The 17,509-nt window shown below is 43.9% G+C and overlaps 1 protein-coding gene across 4 annotated transcripts in view; it reads left to right on the top strand.

Annotated features, from left to right (window-relative positions):
• The window catches only part of LRMDA (leucine rich melanocyte differentiation associated), a 1,257,159-nt gene that overhangs the window by 748,963 nt on the left and 490,687 nt on the right, over positions 1–17,509 (top strand). For all 4 annotated transcript variants that reach the window (XM_032608114.1, XM_032608115.1, XM_032608117.1 and 1 more), the window contains 2 exons: positions 1,849–1,975; positions 12,738–12,877. In XM_032608114.1, the coding sequence (XP_032464005.1) occupies positions 1,849–1,975; positions 12,738–12,877 (267 nt within the window). The remainder of the gene's footprint in view (positions 1–1,848; positions 1,976–12,737; positions 12,878–17,509) is intronic.

Raw genomic sequence — 17,509 nt, forward strand, 5'->3', positions numbered from 1 at the left:
CTGCAAGATCCTGTGAGCTGGGTCAGCACAAAAGAAGGGAACTCGAGGGGGTTGTTGAGATGCCCAAATTCAGGCTGCAAGTAAATGATGGCACAGAAGTAAAGCCCCAGGCCTTCCTGACTGTACGTGTATAAATTCTGTTTTGCCTTCCTGAAACCTGAGGAAGGAGAGAGAGGAGGAGGAGGAAATGGAACTTGGTGACCCTGTTGACCCTTGACCCCAAGTGTATGCGGTATTGCCCCCCTGCGACGGCGCAAGTAGTGTCAGTTACGGGATTAGACGTGGTCTGGGTGCTGGGCCGTGGCTGGGACCACCTGGAGGTTTGGGGCAGGAGTGGGGCTGCTGGTGGAGCTCTGGGCCCAGTGGAGTCTGGGGGTTGATACTGCTTCTTCACCAGGCATCTTTCACCGCCTCTTGATTTTGGAGTCCTATTGACACAGGTCCCACAAGGGAGAGATGGATGTATTCAGAAAGGTCTGGTGCTCAAGTTCACACTCACGCCACACATACAGGCACTGAACAGTCACATCACATGTACCGGCATTGCACACGCAAGCAGGAGCGTCTGTGATGGAAGGGCCATCAGTAAATGCATAAATAGCTTAGACAATGTCTCCCCGATTCGTTGCATTTTATAGAACAGCCAGGCAACCCTGTGTGAGTCCACCCTCTGGTCAACGTCGTAGCTCAGCTGTCAGCCTGTGCAAGCTCAGCACAGCTCTTGGGTCTGGCAGGTGAACGAGCTGGGAGCATGTGGCCGTGTGAGCCCCTCCACTGGGCAGCTTTCTGTAATTACCATCTGCATGCGCCCGGCAGGCACATGCGCACAGCCGCCCCTCGCTGCCTGCACCCCCAGCAGCCCTGTGCCCCTAACCTTAAGAGTTAACTTTCAGCTACGTCTATTAACAGGGCTGTTTTCCCCGGATGCTTTTTTTCTCTCTGAGCCGGGTACTTAATTCTTTCCGATGCCTTTCTTTACTGCCCCGACATCTCCATTGCTGCATTCGGCACTTTTTTCAAAGAAATGAAGTGAGAAATCCACTTTCCATAAATTAAAACAGTAAACGTCAAGTCAGGAGCCTTGAGGCAGAAATTCCCGCAACCCCTTCCTTACCTCACCTCCCCCCCCCAAACAAAAACAAACAAAAAGAAATGAAAGAGGAAGAAACAGCCATTCAGACTGGAGTGATTCTGTGCTTCCGCAGATATCTTGCCTTTTGAGGCGGCCACAGGGACACTGGGCAGAAGCAAATTAAGTGATTAGTAAGGCAAAAAAGCAGAGGGGAGAAAAAGTCAAAGGCGGTGAATGCAGAGAAAGGAAGCCTTCCTTGCTTTTTCCTAGGACTGTGTAGAAGAGAACCGCTAAGAAATGATACTTGAAGTTATATTTATTATTGTAAGAGGGGTATGATATTTCTGGGCAGGAATGATGGATGACAACTTAAATTTGTGTCCAGGGAATGAAGGTGAACTGTGACAGAGTTATTTATCTTGGGAATGGAGGTTAGGGTCAGCTGAGGCTGGGTGCCTGAAGGCACAAGACATTGACAAATTTATCCTGCAGGCCGTATCTGAAGCCCTTTGTTTTGGATCCTGGCTACTCACTAAGTGACCCTCATCCTTCATGTTGGCAATGCGTGAAGGATGCGGTGAGTGCCAGCGGCCCCTTCTCCCCCGCCGCCCCCGCCCCGGCTCCCGCTACTAATTCTTGTCATTCACTTTGCTGACAGGCACCAAGCCCAAACTATTCCCAGTCCTGAAAGGGAAGGTTAAAATATTTATTTCGGCTCATAATGGCCTCCCTGATTTAGTGCAGGATCATTTTTCCTGTTGCCTTTGTCATTGCAGGTCACTGGAAGGACTGAGCGCGTTCGGGAGCCTGGAGGAACTCATCTTGGACAACAATCTGCTCGGGGATGACCTCGTGTTGCCAGGGTTACCCAGGCTCCATACCTTAACCCTCAATAAGAACCAAATATCCTTGGCTTTGCCGCCACCCACACTCCCCTCCCGGCCTCGCAGTGGTCCCCTCCCGCAGGCCACCCCCCCCCGCCCCCAACAAATACCTGCGAAATGTCAAATGAGTTTTATGTGTCAGCTAAATTAAAGCAGGTGAAATACAGTCCGTGGGCAGACAAAGCGTTGTGTCTCCTGGCAGTCGGGACACTTCGGAGTAATTTATTACAGGTCATTCATAAATGAAATGCACCATTATATCTTCCTGTTGCTCCATTTTAGTGTAGAGATCTATGTTATAGCTGTAAAGAAATCTTTTTAATAGATAAAAATAGAGAAAGAAAATAATGTCACTGCTGCCGAGAAGGCAAAGCCGGGTTCTGTTTGCTTAGGCTTGTGTGGGAGGGCGACCTCTGGTGGGAAGCAGGGGGTAGTACCTCCAAGCAACCTTGGCCTTCAGGGAGGTTCCTGGAAGGCTTTGGCTCAGGCTTGGGGAATGCTTTTGGCCAAAGAGAAGGGGGAAGGGGCTCAGGTGGAGGATAAGTGGGAAGCCTTGGCCCAGCTCTGCCCTCTGGGGTGTTTATGGTACTAGGATGATGAGAAGGGCAGAGGAGAGCCATTCTACTGTGTGGTTTCTCCTTAAGTGGGTGAGGATCTAGCACCCTGGGATGAGACTCAAAGGGACTAGTTGCTCTGGATTCTGTAGTGAGGCTAAGAAAGGAATCAGAACCTTTATTCAGTGTAAGCCACGCAGCTCCTCCAGGTTAGAGTTGTGGACCTCCATGCCTGCACAGTGCCAGCTCGCTTAGGCGGGGAGTTTTTTTGTGGTACGTGGGCCTCTCACTGTTGTGGCCTCTCCTGTTGCGGAGCACAGGCTCCGGACGCGCAGGCTCAGAGGCCATGGCTCACGGGCCCAGACACTCCACGGCATGTGGGATCTTCCCGGACCGGGGCAGGAACCCGTGTCCCCTGCATCGGCAGGCAGACTCTCAACCACTGCGCCACCAGGGAAGCCCATCATCAGCTGTTCTTTGTTGAGCACTCCTGTGGATCAGACACCATGCTAGGTAACTTTAAGTGTATTCTTTTTCATTCTTTCCAAACTCTTCGAGAAGGGTGTGGTTTGTCCATTTACCTAGATGAGGAAAGAGGTGAAATATAGGCCCACAGCCAGACATTTAACAAGATGCTAGGCCCCGGATTCAGTCTCAGCTGTGGCCAGATCTAGAGTTCTTTCCATTTTACTGTGTTACTTCAGACTTGAAGTCCAGTCACCTTGTTTTATTGATGGAGCGTTTCACTTTCAGACCTGGTGTGGTTTAATCACTTGTTCTTGTTCACATGGTAAGTTAGAAATAGAAATGGGATGGGGGCATTTTCCCATAGAGTATGAAATAAAGCCAGATAAATATGTTAAGATTAACATATATGTTTATGTCAGCTTTAAGACTGATTTGCACAATTATTTTTAGCCACTGTTTATATGGTAAGTCATAAGTTAATATTTTCCTTATTCAGTAAAATATGGTATCTGTGTCCATTAATAATAGGCACTTTCTTAGAAGAAGGAGAAGGCCTACAAGTAAATATCAGTCTTTATCATAATGAAATGTTGATGGATTTTTTTTTTTCTTCTCCTATCCTTTGGTCAACCAAGTTTCCTAGTTGTTGTTTGAAAAATTATTACAGTCAGTGTGTCTTATGGGTTCCTTAGCTGTCTGGGATGATCAGCTGGATGATATTCTCAAATCAATTAAGAATAAAAGGATAATTAGACTAGACTTTGGATGATATGGTTCCTCCTGTGGACCCCAATGCTCATATCGTGTGTCCCATGTCACTGTAGAGTATTGGAGTTGTTGGACTTGGGTTCATGAGTCAGCTTAATCATGTTTAGCTGTGTGGCCATGGTCAAGTAATGTTCTCAGAGCCTGTTTCACATTGTTGTGTGTGTGTGATGTTACAGCTTTCACCTGCCTATCAGAATAACTCATAAAGAGGAATATGTGAAAAACTTTTTTGCATGTTGGAATCAAAGTACAGTGATGACATAAGCAAAGCAGGTTTCTGCATAGTTATAAAACCAGCTGCCTCTGCCCTGGGATATTGTCAAGAAGACAATATAAAAAGTGGTAAAGTGAGAAGGGCTTCCCTAATAGCCCACAGATGAAGTCACAAGGACTGTACAGCAAGTACTGTACAAATGCTAATCCCAAACTCAATTCCTCTTCTCACTCAGCACACTTCCTGGCCACTTCTCTGTAGTATTAATTGGTACATACTGAGAAATGCAAGCTCCTTTTAACACCAGCCTGAGCAAAACAATTAAAAGAAAGGCATACCAGCCGTGAGAGAATGTCATTTCATGCAGTCCCAGTCTGCAGATGAATCAGTGGGTGATTTTTCATTTTTTTGATCAACCACTGATTTATGTAATAACCAATTATTGGAAAGTATTTGTTGGATACCAGTGTGTCTGAAATACGTAGGTTATAGTATTGCTTTCTTCTATTACCACTGACAATTGAAGAGATACTGAGTAAGTATTGATGCCTGGCAGATTACCTGGTTAGTCTAATTAGGTTAGATTCTACTAATATTCGTGCTTCATGTGAACTTACTAAGCATTACTGTCTCCCACTTTAGAGGATTCATTTTCATAACCTGGCATAGAATATACTGAAAATGCACAGGGATCCACTTTAGGATTAATTAACTAACTTTTTCAATTTATTTAAACTAAAAACAATAGCAACAAAAAAGTGGTTTACCATTTCTCCTACTCCCATCACCCCCTCCCTCTTCTGGCAACCACCAGTCTTTTCTCTCTATCTATGAGCTTGGTCTTGATGTCGTTATTGTTGTTTTAGATTCCACATGTAAGGGAGATCGTACAGTGTTTGTCTTTCTCTGTCTGACTTGTTTCACTTAGCGTCATGCTCTTGAGGTCTATCCATGTTGTCACAAATGGCAAGATTTCATTGTTTTTTATGGCTGAATGGTATTTCATTGAGTGTGTGTGTATCACAGTTTCTTTATCCATTCATCGTCGATAGACACTTCAGTTGTTTCCATATCTTGGCTATTGTAAATAATGCTGCAGTGAGCATGGGGTACATACATCTTTTCGAGTTAGTGTTTCTGTTTTCTTTGGATAAGTACCAAGGAGTGGAATCCTGGATCATATGGTAGTCTTAATTTTTTGAGGAACTGTCATACTGTTTTCTGTAGTGGCTGCACCAATTTACATTCCCACCAACTGTGCACAAGGGTTCCCTTTTCTTCACATCCTCACCAACACTCATTATTTCTTGTCTTTTTGATAGTAGCCACTCTAACAGGTGTGAGGTGAAATCTCATGGTGGTTCTGATGATTAATGATGTTGAGCATCTTTTCATGTACCTGTTGGCCATCTGTATGTCCTCTTTGGAAAAATGTCTATTCAGATCTTCTGTCCAGTTTGTAATTGGATTGGTTTTCTTTTTGCTTTTGCTATTGAGTTGTATGGATTCTTTGTATATTTTAGATATTAGCCCCTTATGAAATATTATTTACAATTATTTGCTCCCATTCAGTGGGTTATACCTTTTTGTTTTGTTGGTGGATTCCTTTGCTGTGCAGAATGTTTCTCATTTTTAAAGGAATAAGGTGGACTGAATAACGGTTTTGTTTTCAGTGTTGCTTGTTTTTCCTTGGTTCAGTCCTTTTCTCCAATCTGTAGCAGTAATGCTCAGGGAGCAATGATGGTGGTGTGAAAGGGACTGCAGCGGAAGGCAATGTGAAGCTGTAGATCTGGCCAGTTATATCGCTACACTGTTGTAAGTACTTTATTGCCGGTAGATACAAAAGATAACTAGTTAGCTTTTTCATGATGCAGCATGACGTCTTTCTCCCCTGATCTACCAGTGTGATCATGAAGATTGGTTTACTTTCCCCATGCACTTGACCAAGAAGTTGTAGGTTGAAAGGCAGGTAAAAGCAGCAGTAACACTACATGCCATTCTCTTATCCTATGCTCCTGACTTGACCTTTTTAGCCAACTGACTCTCCTCCCTACTTATGGAAATACTCCAGGCTCTACAACAGTCATGAGGTTCCATATTGCTATTGTTACTCCATGAAATGCCTTAGACTAGGGCTTTGTCTGTTAGCTTTGCTGTGTAATAATCCACCCCCAAAATTAGTGGCTTAAAATAACAAATATTTTTGGTTTACAATTCTGTGCATCAGCTATTTGGGCAGGGCTCAGCTGTATGGTTCTTCTGCTAGTCTTGCTTGGGTCACTCATGCAATCACAGTTATTTGGAGGCTCGGCTGGATGATCTGAGATGGCCTTGCTTATATATCTGGAGGTTGGTACTGGTTGTTGGCTGGACTACATGTCTCCAGCAGGCTAGCACAGGCCTTTCCATGTGGGAGCGATGCTCCAAGAGCAAAGCTTGATGTACAAGTACTTTTAAAGCCCTATTTGCATCATGGATGTTGCTGTCCCATGGCCAAAGCAAGTCACGTGCCAAACGTAGAACAAATATGAGAGGGATTCCAGAACCCAAACCAAGCATCTGGCACATTTCTTCTCGATTCACCTCCCCAGCTGCACACTTCCTCCTTGATCTCCCAGCCCTTTGTTCCACTTCTGTTCAGCCCTCAGCTTTGGGGTCCTGTTCTGGTAGACCTAAAAGCTTGGTTGTCCCAGTCTACCTCTTCATCTCATATTTATAGCTTACCTCTCTCTCCTTCCTTTGGCTTGTTTGGACTAGTCCCGTGGTCACTGGCCATGGAGTGGACTTCCTCTCCTCAACACTCATATTCTCACACTCTCCTTCTTGCTCACCCATGAGTATGGACAGTCTCAGCCATATTGTGTCTGAATACTCAACCGTAAATAAGGGAACAACAGAAATGTCAGGAAAATATAGATAGTTAACCTTTGCACAATCAAATTATTCTCTCCCACTTGCCTTTTGGGGGTGGGTAGGGGAAAGGTGATAAGCTGACTTCATTTTAAATCACACTTTATTTCTTTATTTTCTGTTTCTCTTTGCTTAAGCACATGTATGAAGAGACAGTATGAATTATAGTGCCAACAGGAAGAAAGAATAGTGCTATATGTTACACAGCTGGGCTGTGGTAAGGAGACCAGTGCATGGAGTTAGAAGGCCAGACTTGAGTTCCCATAGCGACTTACCATGTTGTCTTGGGGAAGGGTCTGTACCTGTAAACTGGGTATTACACATTTGGAAGTATTGTTGAGAGATTGTAATGGCATTTTATATAGATATATGAAACCACTTAAACACCCCAAAACTTTACAAGTTCTTTGAACACTTAACTGTTAGCCAAAGCCTCGATGCCTTAAATGAATAAGCCCAAATTGAAAAGTAACTGAGGTACAGAGCACAGCTGGATGACAGAACCTTATGATATCCCACAAAAGCATATGACCCCTCATTTTTCAGTGTTTTAAATTCTCCTTTTTGTGTTAGGAAATGACGAGAAGTATCATTTTATAGGGCCTAGGTTTTAATATAGACTTGGCCATTTAGAGACTGTGTGACCTTTGACCATAGTTTTCTTTTTTGTTTTCAGAAGTATCTTTTTAAAAATAAATAAATAATTAATTAATTTTTGGCTGCATTGGGTCTTTGTTGCAGTGCGCAGGCTTCTCACTGCAGTGGCTTCTGTTGTGGCGGAGCATAGGCTCTAGGCATGCGGGCTTTGGTAGTTGTGGCACGTGGGCTCTACAGCGCAGGCTCAGTAGTTGCGGCGCATGGGCTTAGTTGATCTGCGGCATGTGGGATCTTCCCGGACCAGGGCTCGAACCCGTGTCCCCTGCGTTGGCAGGCGGATTTGTAACCACTGCACCACCAGGGAAGTCCTGACCATAGTTTTCTTAATTGTTATCTGGATGTGATAATATTTCTGACACGTGTGGGTGTGAATCTAATATGCCGTGTAGACTGTTTAGCATTTGAAAATCTTCTATCAGGATAAGCTCTGGTTGAAATACCCTCAGTGGTCACAGGTGCTGCCCTTTGACCTGGAGCTGAGCACAGAGAGATGTACGTACCCATTCTCACCCGGGAAGCAGCTTCAGACCTGTGCAACTGGACGTGACACCATGAGATTCCCCTCCTCCCTTGGGCTCCAAACTTTCAAGGCAAGATGTGGCTTTGATCTTGGGCCCTCTGCAGAAAATCTCCGTTGGCAAGCCTAGCCATGACAGCTGGGCTCTGCAGTGGCAACTTTCTGTAGACAACACTGAAAAAAATCTAAACGGCAAGTACTCTGGAGAAGACTTGATGAGGGTAACCAGGTGTGTACTGAGAACGCAGCTGCAGAGAGTTGAAACTGTGCCAGATAGCTTCACATTTTAAAAAGGAGAAAAAATGAAACCACCCTTCGGAGAATCTCTGGAAGTGGCTCCACTGAGGTAGTCTTGGTTAACCAGGGACACCAAGTTCCCTCCACTGATTGCCTCTGGTTAATTTTCTCTGTGACTTGACAGAAAGGAATGTGACAAGTTCTGTCTCAGAGCTCGCAATCATGCAAGACAGGGCTGTGCTTGTCCTTACTGACCCAGGAGACGAAGAAACCAATTAATACTTCTTCTCGCGTGTCATCCTCCAATGGTGGTATCAACATAATGATGATGTTCTGGTCCAGAGTGCCCGCGGAGTAGGTACTAGTGATTTCTCACAGTGTGGATTTGGGGAGACCACCTGGCCCGGCCCAAATGATCATTTAGCGGGTAGTTGGAAGGCTTAGGAAGAAGGACTTGCTTCTGCCTCACAAAATATCCTAAAGGAGGCAGGCTCTGAGGCTCCAAGGAATGCAGCACTTCTTGGATTCATTGGCATAGGGTGGCTGAAGCTTCTTGAAGCCTGCAGACCCTTTGCCCAAGAAACTCCCATGATCAGGACATTTGAATGAGTCTGTGTCTCCATGGCCTCCTGTTAAGGGGTGGATCCAGATTTTGTGGAGTGTGAAGCTTGCATAATTTGAGGAGGCCCTCTTAAAGGCAAAGACTATAATTACAAATGCAAAATTAGGTATGAAGATGAATGTTTATTGGGAATGAAAAATACATCAAAGCAAATTAAAAATTTTTTAGATTGATGGATACTGCACATTAAAATATTTAGAACACAATCTCCTTGATACTAAACGTATCTGTATAAGAACTTTTTTCTATTTCTTTTCTGCAAATTCCCTTATAAGTTCATTATGTAATTAAATTTTGTAGTGTTTTCTATAGAGAGTAGATAATTCCATCTAATTGAAAATTGATTTTTATTTTTAATATTTAGGGATGTTTCTTTCAGTTTCACCATTCATTATTGGTAATTTCACCACTGAATTATTGGTAAAAGTTTTAGAATTACTAAATTTTGGGAAAGCTCTTACACATTTCTCTCGTCTATGAGCTAAAAGATTTCAAGACATTTCAAGTTAGTTGTGTTTGAGTACGTGTGTGTATACATACTCAGCAACTTAATATTAAATATTCTCTGAATTGATAAGTTCATTAACTGTTTTATCGTCGTTTTTACGTTGGTCCCCACGTGTGTGTCAGCATGGTGGGTGGTAGAAATATTACTGCAAGCCATTCCTACTGGTGCTGTTGTAGTAACAGACACAGAAATGACTACAAACCACAGAAACAGACCCACTGAATCCTAATTCAATGCCACTCCTTCACCATTTCCTCTAAGGTCCCCAGAGTTACTACTCCAGCTACTCCAGCATCATCCTACTCAAGCAGAAGTGTGACAGAAGTCCTACCAGAGAAAGACAATGCTCTTAACTGATTGCGGTTCAAGTAACCTACGTTTGCAGGTTTTATGAAAATGTGTGACCATGTGACTCTATTTCCAGGGCCTTTCCCGGGACCCTGGAAAGGGCCTATGTAAGCGTGCAGCCCTCACACACAAGCTCTGTTAGCTCTGTGGCACGTTTATGTACGAAGATTTACTCACATTATACTGGGCCTACTTCCCTGGATGGTAGAATGCAAGGCTTCCCATCACTAGTCACCAAATGTTGAGGCATGACTGGGACTTCAAGCCAACTCCGTTGCCCAGTGTTTCCCTAACTTGAAGATCTTGCCAGTTTTGAGTTCCATTTCTTCATATTCTCACCTTCATGAAGTAGATGAAGAAAAGGTGAAGCTTTAAGGAATTTGTCTCTAAGAGGGTAATAGGTTTGGCCTGGACTTTGCCGTCCATCGCTGAAAGGGCTTCCCCTGGGTTCTCTAGGGCCATTGTCCACATAAATACTTCTAATCACCTCACGTCAACACATCAGCACCGTTTTGGCAGGCTACTCTCTTGCAGTCTCACAAAAGAAATACTGCGCCAGCAAGCAAGAGTGATCAGCTGTCTGGCTGCCCCCCTAGAACTAGCACCTGGCTTGAGGCTTCTGGACGACCTGATGGGCATGAGACCTAGTGCTCCTTGGAGCATCCAGTGGGTCCCCTGTGTGGGGCAGAGGATTGGAGAGAACCTTGAAGGGGAGAAACCAGGACTGGGGCTGAGGCCCATGCAGGTCCAAGTGAAGGCATGGGGTATCCTACCTGAATGATGCTGTTGGCCCCTAGGCAGTCCTGGTACTGAACTACGACTGAAAAATTTTTGACGAAGACACTCCAAAGCACGGGGGCCCCTGAGGTGCCTCTGCCTGGGTCAAAGGGCAGCACTTGTAGAGTACTGGCAAGATTCCTTTTCTTTTCTTTTTTTTTTCTTTTTCTAATGTATTGGTAATGACTCTGAAGGATCCAAAGATAGAACCTGCTGGAAAAGGCAAGTTTTCCCTGAAATTGTTCACTGTCATTTTAATTGGTTTTATTTAAATGATTTTCTTAAAGAGTGTGGTGACTGAACTTTAAGAGGTAGTAAGTGTGTTTTATCTTGGGTGATGAAATAACGTTAATGTTTTGACTCCTGACCACTTAAACCTGCTGTATTTCAAGCTTACCTCCTTGGTGGGACCTCCTTTCTCATCTTTTCCATGTGTTCCTTTTCCCATCATCATCCGCATTCCAGTGATCCTTTGTGGTCATTCCTGGATGTCATTGGTTGAAAATTTGAAAGTTTGATAACTTTGTTGTCCATTGTCCTGTCTTTGTTTAGGAAATGGGGCGTGATGTTGGCAGATGGAAACCCACACTGGATGAGGATGCTCGGACCCTCTTTAACTAGTTTTCCCCTTTGGCTTGTGAGCTTTGCCTTTTCACTGTCTTGGTCTTGCTCCCTCCCAGGGTCCGGTGCTTGTTCTTGTATATGATGTTGACATAGCTTGTGTATGAACAGTGCTTGAAGGAACTTAGTTTGGAAAATGTAAGGTTGAAGGAAGATATGTGAGCTTCAACCATCTGAAGGGCCATCACATGGAAGACAAGAATGACTTCTTCTTTGTGACTCCCAAGTAGCTAAATGGAGACAGTGGGGTGGGAATTCCAGGAAGATTCAGTCCCTGGGGAAAGAAAAACTCTCTTCTTATGGTTGTTAGAGGTAGAATGAGCTTTCCTGTGGTGACCCTTTGGCAGATATGTGAGGGACTGGATTCAGACATTGGTTGGATTTGGAGTTCAGCTGACAAGCTGAAGTATGAGAAAATTGGGATGACATCCCACGGTTAGAGAGCATCGTCACAGAGTAAGGGCAGCCCTTTTATTTCATTTTTATTTTCTCCTGGAAATGGAATCCTGAGTCTTTGACTCTTGTGTGCTGCATCCACCATCATGTGTTTAGCCCCTGTATGCTCTGCTGGCATGCATTCGCTGGCAAGGACCCCGTTCTCTCTGCTGATACTGGCTACCTCTTCTCATTGATAGGCCCCTGGTAGTCATGCCTCTGTTCACAACCTGCTGAATCAGCTTGCCTAGGGCTCAGCTCTCTGAATGTGGCTTGGGAGCTGACGTGCGGACTAGTCTTTCCCAATGCCTGTGATTCCCTGAATCTGTGACTCTTGCCTTATTTAGTTTGGGGTCTCAGTGTTTATCTTGACCGAACAGTGGGTCCCACTGAGGGGATGGATTATGGAACACTCTCACCACTATGCCCCACCTTTTCTTTTTCATTCTGTCCTTCATAGAATATTGATTTCACAGCAGATTCTCAGGAAATGCTTTCTGACCTCCCTGGCTTCACTAAAACTGTCCTGTTTGTCTTCTCCTCCTAGCTTTGTTCTCCTTTTCACCCAATCCAATGTCTCATTGCCACCAGTGAGGCCACTGAGCAATGCTGAGCTCCACAAGAGGCTGTCAGATCGTAAAGGATGCTGCTAATTCCTGTTTGCGTCCATGCCATTCCCACGTTTTAATGATGAATTTCTCCCTAAAGGAGAACCAATATATTTCTGATGAGGCCTTTGGAAGTAATTTCTTGCTTTCATTACTAGAAAAAATAAAGTTTTATGGAGCTGCATATTGTAAAATATTTTACTACGTGGAATCTACCCTTCATCATTTAAAACAAAAATAGAACTATATAGGAAAGAAAAGTACAGTGAAACAGTTAAGCGCATTCATTCTTTCTTAAGTGATCTGGACTTAACCTCACCTGCCCAGAGAAAAGCTGGGCTGTGTCCCAAACAGTAGGAGGGAAAAACTAGCCATGCCAGACACCCACAGCAAGTTGATTTCAACCCTCACCCACATCTTGTCCTTGGAGCAGGCAGACAGGACTCAATCAGCTGCTAGGTTTTGCCTGTCAGGTATGGTCTGTGCTCCTTGCTAAGCCTTTTGTCTTTCTGGACCAAGATCCTTAACCTTTGTCACATCACTGACTTGGAGTGCCTGCTTGATCACCTGGCAGAAGTGACACCAGCTCTGGAGTACCTCAGCCTGCTGGGAAATGTGGCATGTCCCAACGAGCTAGTCAGCCTGGAAAAGGATGAGGAAGACTACAAGAGATACAGGTGAGTATCTAGGGGTTTGAGCATCGTGTGAGAAGGGAAAAATGACATCTTTGGGGAGATAATATTATATTCTGGGGTGCATAGTAGATGTCTGGTAAGTATCAGTGACCCCTTCATGCTGTATTAAACTTTCCCCCTTGGGTACCCTATAGCCAGGGTCTCCCTTCATTGAGGGTAAACAAGAGTCAAGAAACATGAAAAGATGTTGAGTGGTATAGGACAGGCATTGACAAACTTTTTTGTAAAGGGCTGGATATTACATATTTTATGCTTTGAAGGTCATATGTTCTCTGTCGCAACTATTCAAGTCTTCCATTATAGTGCGTGAGTAGCAGTGAACAGTTGGTAAATGAATGGGCAATGCCATGTTCCAATAAAACTTTATTTACAAAAACATGCAGCAGGCTAGGTTAGACCCATGGGCTATTTTTTGCTGGCCCCTGCTCCTTGTCGTAAGATCTTCCTGTCTGCTTCTGAGTCACTATTTAGAGAGAGGGTACTTCCCACAAAGGTTTAGGGAGCTTATGTACAATCCCAAGAGGAAATCCTATGGGGCATATGGCTTTGTTCCATAAAGCTATGCCTCCGTGTCCACCAACAATGGGATTTGATGGGATCCAGGTAGAAATGCTTTTTTTCCTTCTCTCAACTTCTGAACCATCTGCTTTGAAATACCTGATCCAAACTCACTTCTCTTTAGGGAGTCTTTTTGATCTAACCCATTTTACTAAACTCATTTTTCCTCTACACTTGGAATTTTGTATGCTCTTGTTCTTGATTATTGTTTTGTAAATGTTTTGAATGATCTTTTCATATGTGTAGTGTAGCTTTTCTCTCCATTATGATGTGAGCTCTCATTAACACCCCACCTGAATCAATGTGGGAGGGAGGGAGGGAGGAAGGAAGGAAATGTAAGGCAGGTAGGACTACTGGAAAATAAGTTTGGGAGGATTGGGGAGAAAGGATAATGGTTCAAGAGGAACTGGTTCTGTTGGGGTTCAGATTTTTAAATCTGTGGTGACCCATGAAGGAATGTAGTTGAGGGCATGCATTTTATATAAAGGCAAAGCTGTAAGAAATAGTGAAGGTTATTGAACACTGTATGTTAAAAAGAACATACATATACATATACAAGTTAGCAAGAGTGTACTTGCTAACATGTATAATTCAGCTGTACTTCTTTACTGGGAAGAATTTTGTAGGAATCTTAGACTATTTTTAAGCCGTCTTAGAATAAAGCTCTATCCCTACTTCAAAAGAAATGCACTAAATCTTTTTTCCTCATGAAGATTTTTATTTGGGATGTGATACTGTCGATTTGAATATGATTTCTATTAGGAGAAATATGGTTAATATCCAGTGAGTGAATAGTTAAAATTTCTAAATCAGCCTGTTAAGTTAATCACTTAGAACTTAATTTTCTCCTTTAACGTTACTCTTATCAACTTTGAGTAGTTTAACAGCCTGATTTCAGCTACGAAGGGGTCATTTAAAACATTTTATCTTCTGGCAGCAACTTATTATAAGATATATCTTGGAAGGGTCAGGAGGTACAAGAAAGTTCTCTCAGTTAACATTTTTAGTAAACCAGTAATCGTTTGGGAAATTCTCGTTTGTTTTTCGACTTTTTTCTTTAGATTTCTGGTTTTAATGCTTTAAAATTGCCCAATAAATTTTATATATGTACATATACATGCATGTGTGTATGCACACATTCACACACATTCATTCTTTCATTCACTTATTCATGGAGTTATATGTGAAATGAACTGTAGGTGCATTTTATTTTTAGAATGAGAGTAATAGAGTGAGGAAAATCTCCCACTCCACCTTACTCTATTCAGTCTCAAAGAAAAGGTTGTAAAGGAAAAAGAAAAGCTAATACTATTTTTGTTGTTATTGTAACTAGTCGTATTGGAAAAAATACTTAGATCCATGGTGTAAGGGGTCGGATCAAAAGATCTGATGTGGAGTCCAGCTTTGCCAGTGGGACCTTTAAAATGGGGAGGACAGTTTAGATCAGTGACCCTTAACCAAGGCTATACTTGTGAATCATCCAAGGTGTTTTGATTCATTTAGTGCCAAATGCAACAAAATAGTCAACAGGTGACTTTGATGCTCAGTCAAGAACTACTGGACTAAGGGATACTTAAAGTCCCTGTCGGCTCTGGTGTTCTGAGATACTGTCCTCCCAAGCAGTTACAGTTCCCCCTTGACCATCTCATACCATTTTATATATTCCATCATGTATATTTCTCTGACTACTTCATATATGTTGACATCCAGAGAATGGCTTCCAGAAAGTCAGGACTGCATCTTCTTGCCCTTTGAAGCCTTATCAATACTGAAAGTAGCGCTGGCTGTGTAATGGGGACTTGGTAACTGTTAACAGGAGGTGGCTTGAAATTACTGTTCCATCTGAGAAGCTGAGTACTTGTACAGAAATGCAGGGCCCTTTGGGCACCTTGGCTGTCCACTGCCTATTTAGAATTAGATCCACTTGGATGTCAACAAATGCAGTTAACAAGCAAGGAACTATCCTGCAGAATCTACCCAAGTGTTGGTCGTTGGGTCATGATTCTTTAGGGAGGGCTTGATTGTAGAACAGTGATCGTTCTCCTGGGCTGGCCTGGGTACCCTCTAAGCACACCTTCCTCACTCCAGGTCTGTTAACCCCTGGAAGCTGTGGAGGGCTGGGACTGAGGAGGCTGTGTGTTAGTGCACATATGTCAAGGTTGCCATGAGGAGCTGGATTCCAGAGGCCACACACAGCCGAAATCACATCTGGTCAGAACTACCTTAGAAAATCTGTAAGTCACCCACAACACCGGCAAAATGCTCACCCTCTGAGAGAAACAGGAACTAAGAACAGTGGAGGGAACATTCAATGTGGGCCCATCCAGTTATACATCGACTGCACGGCCTCTGATGCTTGAGTGGAGTGGCAGCCCTGTTCTCTAGCAATTCTAGATTTTTTATTTCTTATACTTATTTTTTATTTCTGCTTTAACAAGCACTGTCACCCTTGCATTTGGGTGAGATGAATGGGTGGATGAGGGAGTTCTGTTCAATGGTCTGTCAGCAGCCCTGCTTTGTTCATCCTGGAGTCTGTGCTTCATTTGCCCCTGAGAAATTTTAGAGTTTCACAGTAAGACTTCTGAATCCTGAGTTCCTGTGACATTTGGGTTTCTACAAAACAGTGTAGCCACCATTTGTTTCCTTTTGGTAAAATATTTTCCTGGCCCTTCATCCCCAAAGCGTGAGGTCAGCCTTCCTTCTAGCTGTTACCCAGAGCCTAATAGTAGGGCCTCTATGTAAATTTATGGGACATGTTCACTCGAAAATTGCTTAAAAAATGAATGATATTTCTACAGTTTACTGTTTTCACTTTAAGTACATTTTCTGACAATATGTCTTCTATTAATCATTTAAGCAGTAATAGGAGCCTTAAAGGAGTGTATTCAGAAGCAAGAACCCATGGTTCATTTAGTGCTGTCTAAAAAAATTTCACATTGATTGGCATCCTCTGTGGTTATGTGAGGTAGTATTTATAATATGTCACCCAGCCATACATCAAAACAAGTACGTCTCTTGTTTCATTTCCGTGAGATATGTTGATTTCAGAGAGGTCAGTCCAGTTTCAGGTCACATGGTGGACCACTGGACCAGAAATGGGAAGTGACCAGATTTATGGAGCTATTGGAAATGGACCCACAGTTGCTTCAGTTTCTACTGATGCTTTCCTCCCCTCCCCACCCACATCAGCCCTTTTCCTTCCTCACTTACCCCTGTACACCCAGTTGGATTTTCCTGGCACACGTCCCAACAGTAAAATGGGCCCCTTAAATCCGTGAGTGAGCATGAACATGCTCCCACGTTGTTGAGCGGTGCCCTGGTCCTGCTGGGGCAGGAGCTAAGCCGGGCCTGGGGTTTCTCTGTGCCGTTCATCACAGCTCATAGCTGTTAACATGGTGAGCTGTTATAGCTCACCGTGTTATTACAGGCGCGGAAACCTGCCCTTGCTTTGCCATGTATACACAGTGGGCTGCTATTTTGGAATGAATGTTGAATGGAGGTGCTGGACCTGAAGATCCAGCAGCCTTCAGGACTGGGGCAGGAAAGGATGGGGAAGCCGAGATGAGCCAGGGTGTCACCACTGTACTAAGGTTCCCCTTGGGGCCTCCGGTGGACTTGAATACTGGCCAGACAATAAATCAAGTATGGGGAACTTGGATGCCCAGGACGGTCTATTTCTTGTCTTCCTTTGTCATTCTTTTCTTTCCTCTTACTGCAGGAAAGACAGTAGAGTGGAAGTCAATGGTGCACAAGTGCTAGACCTCAGGCATCAAATAAGGGAGTTGGTCTTCATGGTCTCTTAGTGCCCCTTCCTCCACTAAATCCTTCTGTCACTAAATCCTTCATTCTCTCCTGCCACTCCAATCTCTGGTTGGCTTCTCCTTCCTCCCTCCTCCTCAGTAGGCCCCTCTGTATTCCTTACAACTTGAAATTATTTAAAACGTGACACCCTTTCTTTGTTGCCTCCCAGGGAGCAGCCCTGGGGCCTGCCCAGTGTCTGTCTCACTCAGCCAAGGGGAAGGAGGGAGGGACCTGCCATCGTCTGCTGGCCGTCTT

Source organism: Phocoena sinus, chromosome 16 (assembly GCF_008692025.1).
Source record: "Phocoena sinus isolate mPhoSin1 chromosome 16, mPhoSin1.pri, whole genome shotgun sequence".
In the NCBI taxonomy this organism is placed as follows: domain Eukaryota; kingdom Metazoa; phylum Chordata; class Mammalia; order Artiodactyla; family Phocoenidae; genus Phocoena; species Phocoena sinus.